At 38.9% G+C, this 17939-nt stretch overlaps 1 protein-coding gene across 2 annotated transcripts in view; it reads left to right on the top strand.

The window, feature by feature from the left end:
• The window catches only part of ACBD6 (acyl-CoA binding domain containing 6), a 232868-nt gene that overhangs the window by 200013 nt on the left and 14916 nt on the right, over positions 1-17939 (top strand). For both annotated transcript variants that reach the window (XM_082666628.1, XM_082666627.1), the window contains one exon: positions 2188-2218. In XM_082666628.1, coding sequence (XP_082522754.1) covers positions 2188-2218 — 31 coding nt within the window. The remainder of the gene's footprint in view (positions 1-2187; positions 2219-17939) is intronic.

Here is a 17939-nt window from a genome sequence, read left to right as displayed (position 1 = left end):
GCAATCCTGAGAAAGAAAAACAGAGCTGGAGGAATCAGGCTCCCTGACTTCAGACTGTACTACAAAGCTACAGTAATCAAAAGAATATGGTACTGGCATAAAAACAGAAATATAGATCAGTGGGATAGGATAGAAAGCCCAGAAATAAACCCACACAGCTGTGGTCAACTAATCTATGACAAAGGAGGAAAGAATATACAGTGGAGAAAAGACAATCTCTTCAATAAATGGTGCTGGGAAAACTGGACAGCTACATGTAAAAGAATGAAATTAAAACACTCCCTAACACCATACACAAAAATAAACTCAAGATGGATTAAAGACCTAAATGTAAGATGGGATACTATAAAACTCTTAGAGGAAAACGTAGGCAGAACACTCTTTGACATAAGCTGCAGCAATATCTTTTTGGATCCACCTCCTAGAGTAATGAAAATAAAAACAAAAACAAATGGGACCTAATTAAACTTAAAAGCTTCTGCACAGCAAAGAAAGCCATAATCAAAATGAAAAGACAACTCATAGGATGGGAGAAAATACTTGCAAACAAAGCAACCGACCAAGGATTAATCTCTAAAATTTACAAACAGCTCATTCAGCTCAATATCAAAAAAAAAAAACAACCAAAAAGTGGGCAGAAGATCTAAATAGACATTTCTCTAAAGAAAGACATACAGATGGCCAAAAAGCACATGAAAAGATGCTCAACATGGCTGATCATTAGAGAAATGCAAATCAAAACTACAATGAGGAATCACCTCACACCAGTCAGAATGGCCATCATCAAAAAGTCTACAAACAATAAGTGCTGGAGAGGGTGTGGAGAAAAGGGAACCCCTTCTACACTTTTGGTGGGAATGTAAACTGGTACAACCACTATGGAGAACAGTGTGGAGTTTCCTTAAAAAACTAAGAACAGAACTACCATATGACCCAGCAATCCCAGTCCTGGATGTATATCTGGAGAAAACCATGGTTTGAAAGGATACATGCCCCCCAGTGTTCATTGCAGCGCTGTTTACAGTAGCCAAGACGTAGAAGCAACCTAAGTGTACATCGACAGAGGAATGGATATAGAAGATGTAGTACAAATATACAATAGAATATTAGCCATAAAAAATGAATGAAATAATGCCATTTGCCACAAAATGGATGGACCTAGAGATTATCATACTAAATGAAGTCAGCAAAAGACAAATATCATATGTTATAACTTACATGTGGAATCCAAAAAAATGATACAAATGAACTTATTTACAAAACAGAACAGACTCAGAGATTTCAAAAACTTATGTTTACTGAAGGGGAGAGGCGGGGGGAGGGATAAATTAGGAGTTTGAGATTAACTTAGACACATTACTATATATAAAATAGATAACCAACAAGGACCTGCTGTATAGCACAGAGAACTCTACTCAATATTCTGTAATAAGCTATATGGGAAAAGAATCTGAAAAACAATAGATATAGGTATACGTATGACTGAATCACTTTGCAGTACACCTGAAACTAACAACATTGTAAATCAACTATACTCCAATATAAAATAAAAATTAAGTTAAAAGAAATAGCATTGCTAAAAAAGACTTATCTGTGCTATAACTAGTTTATGTAGTTAGAGTATCTTGGTTTTAAAGGAATAAAAAAATTAACTGAACAGTTGGAGTTTCCTGAGTATATGTGGGAACTTTTGACTTTAACAACTTGTAGGACTTTGTGTGATTTGAAATCACATTTCTTTATGATATTTGATATGATTGGGAAACCTAGTGTTATAAGCCTGGAATAAGTGAATCTTTGAAAAGGGATTAAAAAGCTACTAACTCTTACTGTAAATCATAGACTTCTTAGATAGGTTTTGGGAATGTGCTTAGAAAAAAACACTATAATACTAGCAAGATAAGTGATATACAGAGTCCATTTTTCTGCCACTAACTGCAGGTCTGGTCATCCTGTCATCTAACTGTAGCTGCTGCAGTGTACAAGTCACCATTTCAGCATTCTCCTTTTCTCCTAGATGGAGAGTTTGGTCAGAAGTTACTGTGAGGCTCAGAGAACTGACTTCCTTTCCTGTATCTTTTAAACCTATGGAACTTTGGTATATCATATATATTTGCTGTAGCGTATGTACCTTCATACTTTTGCAATACCTTAGGTTCTAAAATATACTGTTTGTTTCTTTTATAGGACAATGAAGGTCAAACAGCTCTACATTATGGTAAGATGCTTTTAAATTATTACTAATTATATTTGACTTTTCTCTATTTGTTTATCTCAATTTTGTCCAGCCCAACATAGTGCTTAGAAAAATGCCTAGCCACTAGCAGAAATACAGTAACTTAAAAAAAAAAAGAAAAAAAACAGATTAATAACCTGTAAAGTTGGAGATAGGTTAAAATTCTTATGGACACATTCACAGTAAATTGAGCATTTCTGTACAATCAATAGAAATGGAGGCTCCTCCAATCTCCTTTTGAAAATTTATTATTTCATTCTTGCTACTGTCAGTGACAAGTAAGATGCTAATCACTGTCACTTAGGGGCTAGAATCTCTCCTATAAGAAATGCTTTCTTGATGTAGTTGAAGTGAAGAAAAATAGATTTTATTTTTTAACTTATTTCCCCTATTAACTGATTAGCGTGGTTAATTAATCTTCACTTAAGTAATCTGTAAAACAGAGGATAATCTGTAATGGAAATAATATGGCTCTCGAAGAGCTACTGGGTAATTTCAGTGAGGTAAAAGATATTGAAGTATTTTGTAAACTGTAAAGTACCAGAAAAAGTGTTGTTACTTTTAATCTATTTGGGTGTGAATATGGTTGAATGAAAGACAGCCATCGATATTTAAACCAGAATATATCAAGAACATCTCCCAGTCAGTAAGAAAGACAATCAGGGCTTCCCTGGTGGCGCAGTGGTTAAGAACCTGCCTGCCAACACAGGGGACACGGGTTTGAGCCCTGGTCCGGGAAGATCCCACATGCTGCAGAGCAACTAAGCCCGTGTGCCACAACTACTGAGCCTGCGCTCTAGAGCCCACAAGCCACAGCTACTGAGCCCGTGCACCACAACTACTGAGGCCCGCACCTAGAGTCCGTGCTCCACAACAAGAGAAGCTACTGCAATGAGAAGCCCGCGCACCACAACGAAGAGTAGCCCCCGCTCACCACAACTAGAGAAAGCCCGTGTGCAGCAATGAAGACCCAACACAGCCAAAAATAAATAAATAAAATAAATAAATTTATAAAAAAAGACAATCAAATGGAAAAAATAGACTCCAAATCAAGAACTATGAATAGTCTGATATTGTACTCTGCTTGCAGACTAACAAATTAGCTTGGTACAGTCTTATGGATGCTGGCAAAAGACACACAACTCATGGATCAGAGACAAAAGACTATTATTCACAGCACAGCAAGCAGCATGAGCTTTGTGTTTGTGTTATTTCCCCTTGAGTTCCACTGGAGCTATGAAGAAAAGCCCAGGTAGGTCCTGCACACATAGTGCATCATAGCTTAGAAATCCTAAGCTTAGGGAACTCTAGTCTTTTATAATAAGCTGCCAGAAGACCTGCTCAACCTTTGCTCTGGAGAACACATATGTTTATTGTACTGCACAATAAACAAACCTGCCTTCCACTCTGGAAAGAAACAGTACCTCTGTTGTTGAAGGCTGTTCACTATATAAACATTTTTGGAAAGATAGTCCCGAATAAAAGCTGTCATGACCTCTGCTCACAAGGGGTGCAGAAACATGAGAGTCCCTTGGAGAACTGTCTCCCAACGATAATCAGGGAATGCAGGTTAACACATTTAGATATAACTTCATACAGATTGGCACCATGTAAACATTTACAAAGATTAATATTAGGATGTAGAGGAACAAGAACTCTCGTACATTGCTGTTGTGAGTGTCAACTGTTGCAATCACTTTGGAGATGAATTTGGCAAAGTCTAGTGAAGTTGAAGGTACACATACCATACAATCCAGCAATTTCACTTCTAGTATATTCCCTAGAAATACTCCCCAAAATGTATATAATGAGACATAATTAAGAACATGTATTGCAACATTACTTGTAATAGCCAAAAACTTGTTTAATTAGCCTTTATATTCTTCTGTATTCTGTACTTAAAATAGTTAATTTAAATTGCATATATATACACACATATATGCATACATGTATATTCTGTGTTACCAAATGCCTTTGAAAGGTGTGCCATTAAAAATGTGCATATCCAGGACTCCCCTGGTGGCGCGGTGCTTAAGAATCCGCTTGCCATTGCAGGGGACATGGGTTCAATCCCTGGTCTGGGAAGATCCCACATGCCACGGAGCAGCTAAGCCCGTGCCACACAACTACTGAGCCTGTGCTCTAGAGCCCATGAGCCACAGCTACTGAGCCCACGTGCTACAACTACTGAAACCGGCACGCCTAGAGCCTGTGCTCCGCAACAAGAGAAGCCACCACAATGAGAAGCCCGCGCACCGCAACGAAGAGTAGCCCCCACTCGTCGCAACTAGAGAAAGCCCGCGTGCAGCAACAAAGACCCAAGGCAGCCAAAAAAAAAAAAAAAAAGCCTGTCTATCACAGTATACAGGTAATCACTAGGCTCCTTTCTATAAACAGCCCTCCGAAGTAATTATTGTTTTCCCCAGTTTATAAATGAGGAAATCAAAACTCAAAGAAGTTAATAAACTTACCTAAGGGAGCCAGAGATTCAAACCCATATCTCTAGATTTCCCAGGAAAGGAGAGAAAAACAAATGCCTTCCCCTGCCTCCTTCCACAGCACTCACATTTCTCACTCTGCAAAGGTGTTTATAGAATTCTGTCAGATAGCTCCTCTGACATCACCAAATGCTGGCTACTCTTAACTCTAATTTTCGACCCAGGAAAAAACGTTTCTCAGCTACCTCCCTAGCTGTTTGAACTTGACGTAAGTCAAACAACCACAGATAATCTGAAAGGGAAAAAAGGAAACTCTTCAACAGTGGTTGTGAGGCCCTCGGCCTAAAATTCAGGGCTGCGCCTTCTTCCTGATGCCTGGCTTCAAGAAGCCAGGCAAACTTTTTATTTCAATATACGTGCATAAGGTCCAGAGTTCACTGCTCGGCTTAGAAAGACAACTCCGCCAATGCAACCACGTGCTGTGCTAAATCAGTTCTTATTTTCATCCCCTCATTCCTTCTTTCATCCACTCATTAGACATTTTTTAGTGCCTTCTCTGTGGCATGTTTTGTGTTTTCCTTTCATTTCTCCATCCAGAAACTGTAGAAACAGTTAAACCAGACTAAACATGCCCTTGAGAACGTAGATGAGTCACTCTGTCATCCCTAGTTAACCGTTAGGGGTGAATGCCTTTACAGAGGTGGGAATGTGTCCATTTAAGTTTGACATGTGTAAACTTCATTTCTGTGTAGCAGCAGGGTGGGGAATTTTTTTTTTTTTTTTTTTTTTTTTTTGGCTGCACCGTGTGTCGTGTGGGATCTTAGTTCCCTGACCAGGGATCAAACCCACACCCCCTGCATTAGAAGCACAAAATCTTAACCACTGGACCTCCAAGGAAGTCCCTCAAAGGTCTTTCTGACTGGCTTCAAAATAAGCTGTATATTCTTTATGTACTGATATGGAAAAATCTCTAAGATATATTGTTAAGTGAAAGGAATAAGGTGCAGAGCAGTGCATATACTGTGCTGCCATGAATAGATCTGTACACATTTGCTAGTAAATGGAATGATACACAAAAAGTGAATGTTGGTTGCCTAAGAGAAGAAGTGTGGAGCTAGAATACAAGCACAGGATAAAAGTGTTTTCCTATAAACCCTTTAATGACTTCTGTATTTGGAACTGTATGCATGTATCTATTTGAAGATTCAGTTTAAATTATTTTAAATTTAAATTATTTTAAATCTAAATACCATAGGCTCTATTAGTACTATAAATACAACTTAATTATATTTCATTCATTCAACAAACATTTAATGAGCACCTACTATTTGCTGGATAAAATATACCAAACATCCTTTTCAAGGGAACTGATGTCCCCAGACATTGGGTGTCCTTCACCTCGCAGCCAGTAAACAAGGACCTGATAACCATAGTGCTAGTGTGTGAGTTAACACTGTCTAATCTGGGGAAACTGTGGGCTTGTGTTTCAATGCCAGCAAACCCTGGAAATGTTGCTTCTTGAGTAATGGGAAGTTGGAACTGAGACCTGCATCCAGAGTAAACCAGCACTTTCAAAGGACTGCATCCTCAGTAGGAAAAAAAAGTTAAATTAGATTAGATTAGAAAAAGGTGACCCACTAGTGTAAGGAAGGAAAACAAGCTTATCTGCCACAGACCAGAATCTGGGTGGAAGAAAAGCCCCACCTCATGCAAGTTTGGGGTTTAAACTTATACTCTGTTTCAGAAATTCTCAAGTTGAGAAATTAACATAAGTGTACTAGGCTGGTTACCCCTAAAGGAACTGGCAGAAGCAAATGCTAAACTTCTCTTGAGAGACACATCCTCAACCAATGCAGCACAAAATTCCTAGAGAAAGAAGTTCTGCTGAAAATGAGCTCACAATCCGGAATTACAGATTACACCTGAGTGAATGTCAGCAGACATAGTAAACCACAGGATTAGACTTTAAGGAATTTAAGTAAAACTATTGGATAGAAATTATCAGAAAAAGATTGTATAAAATCAAGGAATCAAGAACACAGAAACAAGACACTCCAAAAATAGAATAAGCAGATTTGAAAGAGAATCAAATAGAATTTCAGTAAGTGAAAAAATATAGAAATCTTACAATATGAATAGGTTGAAGTGCAGAATTGGCACCAAAAAAAAAAAAAAAAGCAAATTATGGTGAACTGAAAGGTAGTTCTAAAAGGCAGTAGAGAATGGTAATGAAATGGAATTGTAAAAGAGATACTGAGTGTAAAATGATGAATCTCACGAACATACTGTTTTGTATCTGGCATCCTGAACTCAGTATGTACTATATGCTTCCATTTATATGAAGATCAAAAACAGGAAAAACTCATCTCCAGCATTAGCAGACAGGATAATGGTCACCTTGGGGAGCTGGGTAGGTGGCATTTGGAAGGGATTAACAGGGCAGGGGTGCTTCTGAGATTCTAATGATGAGCTAATTTCTTGATCTGTGTGCTAGTTACATGGATAAATTTATCTTAAGAAAGTTTATGTTTATTGTTTTGGAACTCTTCTGTATGTATTTTATACTCTAATAAAGTTTACACACATACAAAAAAAATACGCAGACCTAGGCAGATATAAGATGGTGGTGTTACTGTTTTCATATATAAAATCTCTTAACCTTTCCAACAGATGTCTGAGCTAGGCCTTGTTTTCCTACATTTGCAGATGAAAAACTGAAGTCCAGATAGGTGAAGTGACCTTGACAGGGTAACACAAGCTGTAGGTGGCAGAGCCAAGACACTTGTCCAGATCTTCTGATTCCACTTCCAGTCGTCTTTTCATAACTCTGTAAATAATTACAGTCCTAGTATCCTTTTAAAGCACACATTATTTTGTGGAAGATAGTCTTTTATAGAAATAAATGAAAGTCTTTTATCATTGGTCACCTTGGTCAGTGGGTCAGGCTATTTTTCAAAACTGTACTTGTGAGTAAACACGTATATATGTGTCCATTTGTGCACCTGCATATTCCTATGTCTGTTCACTGAGAGTTTAGACAATCATAAAAATTATCCCTGATTCAGGAATCCTGCCCAAAATTGATCTAGTAAAATGATTTCTATTTCTATCTGTCTCTCAGATTATATTATTCATTGTAGAAAGAACAAAACAAATACCATATATGTTATAATCAAGATAATTAAACATTCCAGTAATATCATTAGTTAGAGGTTTTGGCATTACAAATATATAAAACTAAAATATTCTGACAGCTCAGGAATGTTTTGTGAAATTAATACTTTAATGATCACTTTTAGGTGTGATTAATTTTTAATTTATATTTTCTTACTAGGTCACTAGACTTTTGCCCGATTTTAAGGTTGTCAAAACAGAGCTTGGCATGTAACAATAATAATAATTGCCCTTTATTAAGCACCTACTATATGCCAGGGAATCTGCTGGGCATATTTTATCCATTTAGTCATTTAATGTTATTTAATCTTTTTATTTAATAGGCACTCAATAGCTATTTGTTGATTTTATTTTATTTTAGGACCCTTAATCTATTCTTGGAACTTTCATAACACTATAAATATAGTTAAATCCAGTGATTGCAGACAATGTTGGGGATGTCTTGGGGGCTTAGCTATTATTTTTTATGAATTACAGTTTGGCTTGACAGCTGTCCTTGTGTTGACAGCTCTTCTGATTATAGCAGTTGTCAAACTCCATCCTTAAGCAGGTTGTAAATCCTGCCTTCTTCCGATTAAAACTGGGTCAGAGCCAATGGCAGGTTAACTAGAGGCCAGTGTTCTACTACTGTATGTCCTTACTAGTTCGCTCTACATGCGCTTTGCGTAGCAGCATACTAAAACCTTCATTCGCCTCTGTTTTACTTTGGTGTTTCTGAATCTTCAGATATTGGTCCTCCCGTTGTTTTGTGATTTAAACATGGTCCCTGCTGAAGAGTATATTAGTGTAAGTGTGGGCTTCCTTGTAAATGGCCTGTTAGCCCTCCCCTCCTCCCCCTCCACTGGGAATACTAACATCATTGCATCTGTGTCTCCCAGGGGAAATCAGGGCTTTTCCTTGCACGTGCAGTCATGTGATTTCAGAGTGGGCAGGCTTTGTATCCTCATGAGCCCTTGGTCTTCCACGTAAAGCACCATCTGTTCTGTTCCTTGCACGCTGTTACAGGGCAGTGGGAGGAGGCATTAGAGTGAAAATAAATAAAATAAAAAAAGAAAGAAATTCATCATCAAAACCCTGAGGATTAATGGAGTCAGAAGGCTCACTGCTCTGAATGAAAATTCATCTTCACCTGTGCCAGTGTCAGGGCTGCATCTATGGCACTTGACAAATAGAGGTTCCCAGGGTACCGTAAATTCAGCAACTGTTCTAATCCCTATAGGCTTGCTCAGGCTTTTCCGAGATGGGCTTATGACTGTTTTTGTATTTCCCAGCACATTGTGGGCACCAGTATCCCCTCATTAATTTGGTAAAATGTTAGCACCCTTTCCTTCTCATCCCTCTGTCATCTTCTTTGTCTTTGTCCATTTTGAGGGGGAGGGCAGCTCATACATTTCTGAAAGAGGACTCTGCCTTGTGAACTGTGCTTCACTGAAGATGCCAAAGGCAGAGAAATCAATTAACTAATGAATTTTGAGCAAATACTAATCCCTAATACTGTGTTAGATGAAGAGGAGAATATAGAAAAGAATATAATCAAGTAGCTCACCATCTGATTGGGAGCACAGAGCATATATTTTCAAAAACTGTCTGTTGGGCACCTATACCTGCCATAGGCTGTATGCTAAACATGAACATAATTGATGCCTATCAACAGTGACTCTCCAAGAGGTACTACAGCCCTCCTCATACTGGGGTAAGATTCACCTGTGTGCTTTCCCCTTGTCCTTTAAATCAGTCTTTCTCTTCCCGTCTTTTTTTTTCTACTACAACTTCCTGATTGCTTATGTTCTCATATTAGTCTGTCTTTGCATAAACCCAGGCATTTGTTAATAAAACTCCTTTCCTTGTGGGTACCATATCCCTTACTCTGAGGTACTATTTTACAACCCCTTAAATTCCAAATTTAAATCTCACTTTATAGTTACAGTTGAGCTAAAATTTCATTTACATTTGTTAGGTTAGGGGATTGTTATACAGCCCAGTTAAGCCTTTTCTCAGCTGGTTGGCAGTAGTCCTCTACATGTGAAACTTAAAAATTTAAGCTCCATTCCTGGGTTAGTACTCATAGATTATACCATATCTCACTACTGGGAAAGTCACATCATCATACAGATTGTATGAAATTAATGCCCCTTTGTCTGAGATGGCCAGCTTAGTGTCTTCAGCCGTAATACACAGCTACTTAGCCTGATCTTCATGCTTAGCAGTCTCAAGTGTTGGGTTAGATTTGAGCTAAAGTGTGATCTGACAGACCATGGTAGTTGTTACCGTGTATCACAGATTTATACACTGGGAAATTTATTCCTCTGATACTGCTTTAAAAGTTCCAATTTTATGGTACAGCCACTATAGAGAACATTATGGAGGTTCCTTTAAAAACTACAAATAGAACTACCATATGACCCAGCATTCCCACTACTGGGCATATACCCTGAGAAAACCATAATTCAAAAAGAGTCATGGGTGCTTCCCTGGTGGCACAGTGGTTGAGAGTCCGCCTGCCGATGCAGGGGACATGGGTTCATGCCCCAGTCCGGGAAGATCCCACATGCCACGGAGCAGCTAGGCCCGTGAGCCATGGCTGCTGAGCCTGCACATCTGGAGCCTATGCTCCGCAAGGGGAGAGGCCACAACAGTGAGAGGCCCATGTACCACAAAAAAAAAAAAAAAAGAGTCATGTACCAAAATGTTCGTTGCAGCTCTATTTACAATAGCCAGAAGATGGAAACAACCTAAGTGTCCATCATCGGATGAATGGATAAAGAAGATGTGGCACATATATACAATGGAATATTACTCAGCCATAAAAAGAAACAAAATTGAGTTATTTGTAGTGAGGTGGATGGACCTAGAGTCTGTCATACAGAGTGAAGTAAGTCAGAAAGAGAAAGACAAATACCATATGCTAACACATATGTATGGAATCTAAGAAAAAATAAAAATGTCATGAAGAACCTAGGGGTAAGACAAGAATAAAGACACAGTCCTACTAGAGAATGGACTTGAGGATATGGGGAGGGGGAAGGGTAAGCTGTGACAAAGTGAGAGAGTGGCATGGACATATATACACTACCAAACATAAAATAGATAGCTAGTGGGAAGCAGCCGCATGGCACAGGGAGATCAACTCGGTGCTTTGTGACCACCTAGAGGGGTGGGATAGGGAGGGTGGGAGGGAGGGAGACGCAAGAGGGAAGAGATATGGGAACATATGTGTATGTATAACTGATTCACTTTGTTGTAGAGCAGAAACTAACACACCATTGTGAAGCAATTATACTCCAATAAAGATGTTAAAAAAAAAGTTCCAATTTTAAAACCTAACCAAGTGTTTCTCATAACAAGTTGAGACTGACAGCTGTGGCAAAAATGTTAAATGATTATTCCTTAAAATATAAATGTCACGTAGCTAGTTTTAGGCAGGATAAATATCCTCTATTCACAGCTACTTGATATTGGCAATGTGTCTTTAACTTTGTTATGTTTTCTAAGAGACTGTCTTCCATTGGAATCTAACTTGAGACTGTCTTCCACTGGAATCTAACTTGGTGTACAGTGATTCATGGTAAAACCTTTCAAAACTAAAATAAAAATGTTCATTATTTGGGGAGATGATTTTAAACTCTCAGAGGGATGTTATAATCCTAAACACTCTATTGGTAAATATATCCTGTCTCTGCCTTCCTTCCTATCTAAGGCATACCCCAAAACATGATCTCAGTCCATTAACACCTGTCCCAGGATTAGAATAGGCAAATTTGCCTTTCTGTACCTTTTTCTCCTACTCTCTATTCACTTATTCAAATATTAATTTAACATTTATAATTCTAGTAGCCTTCTAAGAAATCCCACTAAAGGCAGAGAGATAGGGTTGCCAGATGGTCTGATTTTAGCTCAGAAAAATTTCTGCCTTCCACCACTGTTCCCTTAGAACCACCTCTGAGTCTGTGCTATTATAAATTAGAGTTTGGTACCTCAGTCTGTCAGGATGGATAATATAAAGAATCACTAAAGCTGTCACAAATTTGTAACTTATCACAACCTGGTTTTGGCTCTTGGCTCTATGCCCACTTCACAGCACATAGCCAGGGAGCCCTGAGCTGAAAGCACCCACCAGGGGAGAGAAGACAGGTGAGGGAGCCATAGAAAGAAGCTCTTTTATCTTTACATGAGTACCAACAAAGTGCAAAAGAAGAAACGTCACTACTAAATCATTTAAGACCAAACTCCCGGAGAGTTCTGCTTCCACTTAAGACAGAGAAAACTGCAACAGAACATTGCTCCCACACTAACAAGAAGAAAATGCTAGATAGTCTACAAAATCGTAACCTTTCTTAAACCCATCAGATAGTAGAAGTTGCGTGTCAGCAAAGTAAACCGAATTCCAAAGAATGACAAGCCCCTATAAGATACAACAACTGTTTCACCTTTGATAGAGCACCCAAGGAATAGGCAGCCACCATAAAAGCAGATAAGAAGAAAACAGCTAAAATTAACACATTCTTAAGGTGACATTTTAGAATAACTGGGAGCCTCAGTTATGACATTTTAGAATAACTGGGAGCCTCAGACCCAAGAAGATTTTTCACATGTACTTTTTTCCATTAACTGGGTGCTGTAAGACAAATTGAGAACAGAGAGATCCCTCCTCAGTGGCACACAGGCATGAAATCCTGCCACTTCCCTAGACCCTTATTTCATACAAAGAAAACTCCTTAAGCCACTGGGGGAAAAGCAGAAAGCTCTTCTATTCTCTCTTCCTGTTCCTGGGCCTAGGCAGATATCCACTGCCTTTGGAGGAGGAGTGAAAGCAAACCCTGTCTGCCACTGTGGCAGGACAGGGAGCCCCTGGGCTCCAGATCCTGTGCTGACACAAAGCAGAGATCTCTTGCCCCTGGGGGCTGGACAGGGAGTTCCCACTCAAGACATGTTTTCTTTCACACAAGGCAGAATTTGGCTGACATTTGCAGGGGCAGGGAGGATGCAAGAACACTGAGAAATTGCCACCCCTGAGGGCCTAAGACTGAGACTAGACTAAAAGGACAAAGAACTCTATCCCACTCTCACCATGAGCCTCACTCTGAGTAATAAGCAGTAGCAGTCTTATCGATGGATGAGGAGAAAAAGTACAGAGAGATTCCCTCTGTGGTAGATGTGCAGAGACTACTGAAAGCTGAGGGTGGAGTGAGAATTCTAAAAAAAAAAAAAAAACACCCTCAGGCACCCAAGCCTCACACTAAGCATAAGGTAGCAGCAGCCCACAGCTGGAGGAATTTAAGTGTGTGATGTGCTGAGGTTACACATAGTAACAACAAAACCAAACCCGGTTCAACGGCTGACTAGATTGACTCAACACCCATACTGAAGGCATGACAGAAGAAAAGGCATGACCATTTCTGGGTGTAAATAGTATTATTTACTTCAGCCTCCTCTGTCCTCCTACACACAATGTTCTGCATTCAAGAAAGCACGGAAAAAACAGCCCTTTTCAAGCAATAAATGAGTAATTGATAGAGCAAGTAGATAAAAATTCAGCAAGGATTTGAAAGACTTGAACCATACTATGAACCAACTTGACCTAATTGACATTTATAGAACATTACACCTAATATACACAATATACATTGTTTCAAGTACACATGGAACATTTACCAAGACAAACCATATTCTAGGCCATAAAACTAACCTTAACAAGCATAAAAGAAATCATACAAAGTTTCCTCTGTGACCACCACAGAATTAAATTAGAAATTAATAACAGACACGTATCTGGAAAATCCCTAATTGTATGAAACTTCAACACACTTCTAAATAACTCATAGGTCAAAGAAGAAATTCCAAGAGAAATAAGAAAATATTTTGAATTGAATGAAATGAAAACATGCCACCAAAAGTTGTGAGATGCACCTAGAACAGTGCTTAGAGGAAAATTGGATCTTTTATTTAAAAAGAAAGGTCTCAAATCAATGATCTAAGACTCTACCTTAAAAATTTTTTGAAAAAGAAAAGCAAAGTAAGCTCAAGATAAGCATTGTAATAAAAATAAAGGTCAGAGCAGAAATCATTGAAATAGAAAACCAAAAATCAATGAAACCATTGAAAACCTTTAAAAAGGTCAATAAAACTGATAGACCTCTAGCCAGACCAATTTAGAAGAGGAAAAACAAATTAATTTCAGAAATGAAAAGGAGTCATCAACACAGATCCTACAGGTATTATGAAGCAAATAAGGGAACATTATTAACAGCTTTTTACCAATAAATTAGATAACTTAGAGTAAATGGACACACTTCCTAAAGACACAAACTAACAACATTCTCTCAAAAAGAAATAGAGAACCTAGATAGCCATATATCTATTGAAGAGATTGAGAATTGTTACTGAAAACTTTCCCACAGCAAAATCTCCAGGCCCTGATTGCTTCACTGTGAATTCTACTAAATATTTAAGGAAGAAATAATACCGGTTCAACACACAAACTCTTCCAGAAAATAAGAGGAGGGAACACTGCCAAACTAATTCTGTGAGACTAACATTACCCTAATACCAAAACCAGAAGAAGACCCTAGAGGAAAAGAAAACTACAGGCTGATATGTCTCATGAATATAGATGCAAACAATCTTTAATAAAATGTTAGCAAATTGAACATAGCAATATACAAAAAGGGTAATTATAACCAAATGTGTTTATCCCAGGAATCTAAGGTTGGTTCAGCAGCTGAAAATCATTGTATTTCACCATATCAGACAAATCAAAACCAAAAATAAAACATATGGTCTCCATATATGTAGAAAAAGCCATTGAAAAATTCAACCTCCTTCATGATTTGGAAAAAACAACAAAAAACAAAAACAGAACAACAACAAAAAATAAAAAACAGAGAGGGAACTTCTTCAGCCTGAAGAAATCAATAGCTAACATCATCCTTAATGGTAAAATGCTGAATGCTTTCCTTCTGACTGGGAACAAGGCAGAGATGTCAACTCTCTCCACTTTGATTCAACATTGTACTGGAAGTTCTAGCTAGTGCATTAAGGCAATGGAAGGGTCCCAGCACCCTTTACTGCCTTCCTGGAGAGACTTACGCCATGATATTTATATCCAGTATTTACGTTGGTCTGTTTCTGGGCTCTCTATTCTATTTCATTGATCTGTTTTTCTATTCTTTTGTCAATACCATACTGTCTTAATTATTATAGCATTATCATAAGTCTTGAAGTCAGACAGTGTCTGTCTTCCAGCTTTGTTCTTCTCCTTCAATATTGTGTTGGCTCTTCCGGATCTTTTGCCTCTCCATATAAACTGTACAGTTTGTTGTTATCCACAGCCTGACTTGCTGGGATTTTGGTTGGAAAGAACTGACATCTTGACAGTACTGAATCTTCCTATCCACGAATGTGGAATATCTCTCCATTTATTTAGTTTGTTGATTTTGTTCTGAGCTTTATAATTTTTCTCATATAGCTCTTGGCAAATATCATGTTAGGTTTATACCTCAGTATTTCATTTTGGGGGTGCTAATGTAAATGGTATTATGTTTTTAATTTCAAATTCCACTTGTCCATTGCTGGAAAGCAATTGACTTTTGTACATTAACATTATATTCTGCAACATTGCTATAATTGCTTATTTGTTCCAGGAGGTTTTTTTGGTCAGTTCTTTTGGATTTTCCACATGGACTATCATGTCATCTGCAAACAAAGACAGTTTTATTTCTTCTTCCCTAATCTGCATATCTTTTATTTCCTTTTCATGTCTTATTGCATTACCTAGAACTTCCAGTACAGTGTTCAAAAGGAGTGGTGAGAACAGATATCCTTGCCTTATACCCGATCTTAGTGTGAAAGCTTTGAGTTTCTCACCAGTAAGTATGATTTTAGCTATAGCCTTTTCGTAGATGTTCTTTATCACATTGAGGAAGTTCCCGAGGAGTGACGTCAGCAACATAGTGGAGTGAAAAGCTACCTTTGTCTCTCCCTTTCAATCTGCAACCAGTAAAACATTCATAACTCAACAAAGGTGCCTCTGCCCAACACACCAGGATGCTAGAGAATTCCACACATCTGTACATCTAAAGGTCAGTGGACTGGAACACATATAGGAGGCAGAACCAAGGAAACAGCGGAGGTGGTACCTGTAGTCCTGGCCTTCCCACCACAGCAGCTGAGCCCACAGCCCCAGAGAACCCAGTAGCAGCCGGGGAGGCAGTGCACACGACTCCAGCTACACAACACCTGTGGCCACAGGCAACTGGGCAACAGCAGTAGTGGGGCCTGGGACCCCATCCCTCCAGCCACTGATGTGCCCACCACTCCAGCCACCTGCCCCCGAATCTGCAGCGGCAGAGCCCACTAACTTTATAATACCAGACACGGAAGAGGTGCCCTCACAACTCCTGCTTCCCCCCTTCCCTTACTCTCCCCCTGCAGTGGCAGAGCCTGTGACTCAGGGGATCCCAGACACAAGGGAGAGCCCACCATCTTGGTACACCAGGTGGTGATGTCAATAACACTGGCAGAAGCAAGGCACCAGTGACCCCAGAGATGCAAGAACTGATAATGTGGGCAGGGGGCCACATGTTATGGGCAGTACAGGGTAGAAAGTGCTAACTGTCAAATGTAACAAGAGGCAGCTCAGGTAAGAGAAACCAAAAACTTATGCTATAGTGCCACCTACTGGAAAACAGAAAGCCTCTGATTTCTGACCTGTTGCTACTTCAGATGTGCTGGCAGAGGAACAACTCATCAAGCACCATGAAGAACTAGAGTAACACTACCACAGAAAGAAAATGATAATTCTCCAGAAACCAAACTTAAAGTCATGGAATATTGCGATCTAACTGATAGAGAGTTCAAAATAGTGAACATGAAGAAACTCAGCAAACAACGAGAAAATTCAGAAAGGCAGTTCAGTGAGCTCAGGAATAAAATGAATGAACAGAAGTAATACTTTGCCAAAGAGATTTAAACTCTAAAAAAAGAACCAAACAAGTTTTGGAGCTGAAGAACTCAATAAATGACAAAGAATGCATTAGAAAGCATTGAAAGGGGACTTCCCTGGTGATCCAGTGGTTGAGAGTCCGCCTTCCAATGCAGGGGATGCGGCTTCAATCCCTGGTCCGGGAACTAAGATCCCACATGCCACGAGTCATCTAAGCCCACACGCCACAACTAAAGAGCCTGCATGCCGCAGCTACAGAGCCCACGTCCTGTGGAGCCTGTGCACCACAACTAGAGAGCCCACATGCCACAACTAGAGAGAAGCCTGCAAACCGCAACGAAGAGCCCATGTGCGGCAGCTAAGACCCAATGCAGCCAAAAGTAAATAAATGTTTTTTTTAAAAAAAAAAAAAAATTGGAAACAGAGCAGACCACATAGAAGAGAGAATTAGAGAGCTCAAAGATAGAAATCTAAAATTTATACAAGTAGGAGGAAGAGAAATAGCATTTAAAATTGAGGAAATTCTGCAAGACCTATCTCACTCTTTCAGGAGGGGCACCATTAGGATAATAGGTATCCCAGCAGGGCAATAGAAGGAGAAGGGAGAAGAAAGTTTATTTAAAGAAATAGCTGAGAACTTCTCAAATTGAGGAAGTTCCCCTCAATTTCTAGTTAACTGAGAGGTTTTTTTTAATCACAAATGAGTGTTAGATTTTGTCAAGTTATTTTTCTGCATCTGTTGATATGATCATGTGATTTTATTTTTTTGCCTATTGATACAATGATTACATTAATTGATTTTCAAGTGTTGAACCAGCCTTGCCCACCTGGGATAAATCCCACTTGGCTGTGGTATATAATTCTTTTTATTCATTGTTGAGTTCAATTTGCTAATATTTTGTTGAGGGTTTTGCGTTTATGTCCACGAGAGATATCAGTCTGTAGTTTTTTTTCCGTTTCTTATAATGTTTTTGTCTGTTTTTTGTTATTAGAGTAATGGTGGCCTCATAGAATGATTTAGGAAATATTCTCTCTACTTCTGCCTTCTGAAAGAGGTTGTAGAGATCTGGTATAATTTCTTCTTTAAATGTTTAGTAGAATTCACCAGCGAACCCACCTAGGCCTGGTACATTCTAGTTTGGAAGGTTAT

This window comes from Grampus griseus (genome assembly GCF_964374135.1).
Source record: "Grampus griseus genome assembly, chromosome: 1".
Classification (NCBI taxonomy): domain Eukaryota; kingdom Metazoa; phylum Chordata; class Mammalia; order Artiodactyla; family Delphinidae; genus Grampus; species Grampus griseus.
This window is presented reverse-complemented; position numbering and strand designations above follow the sequence as displayed.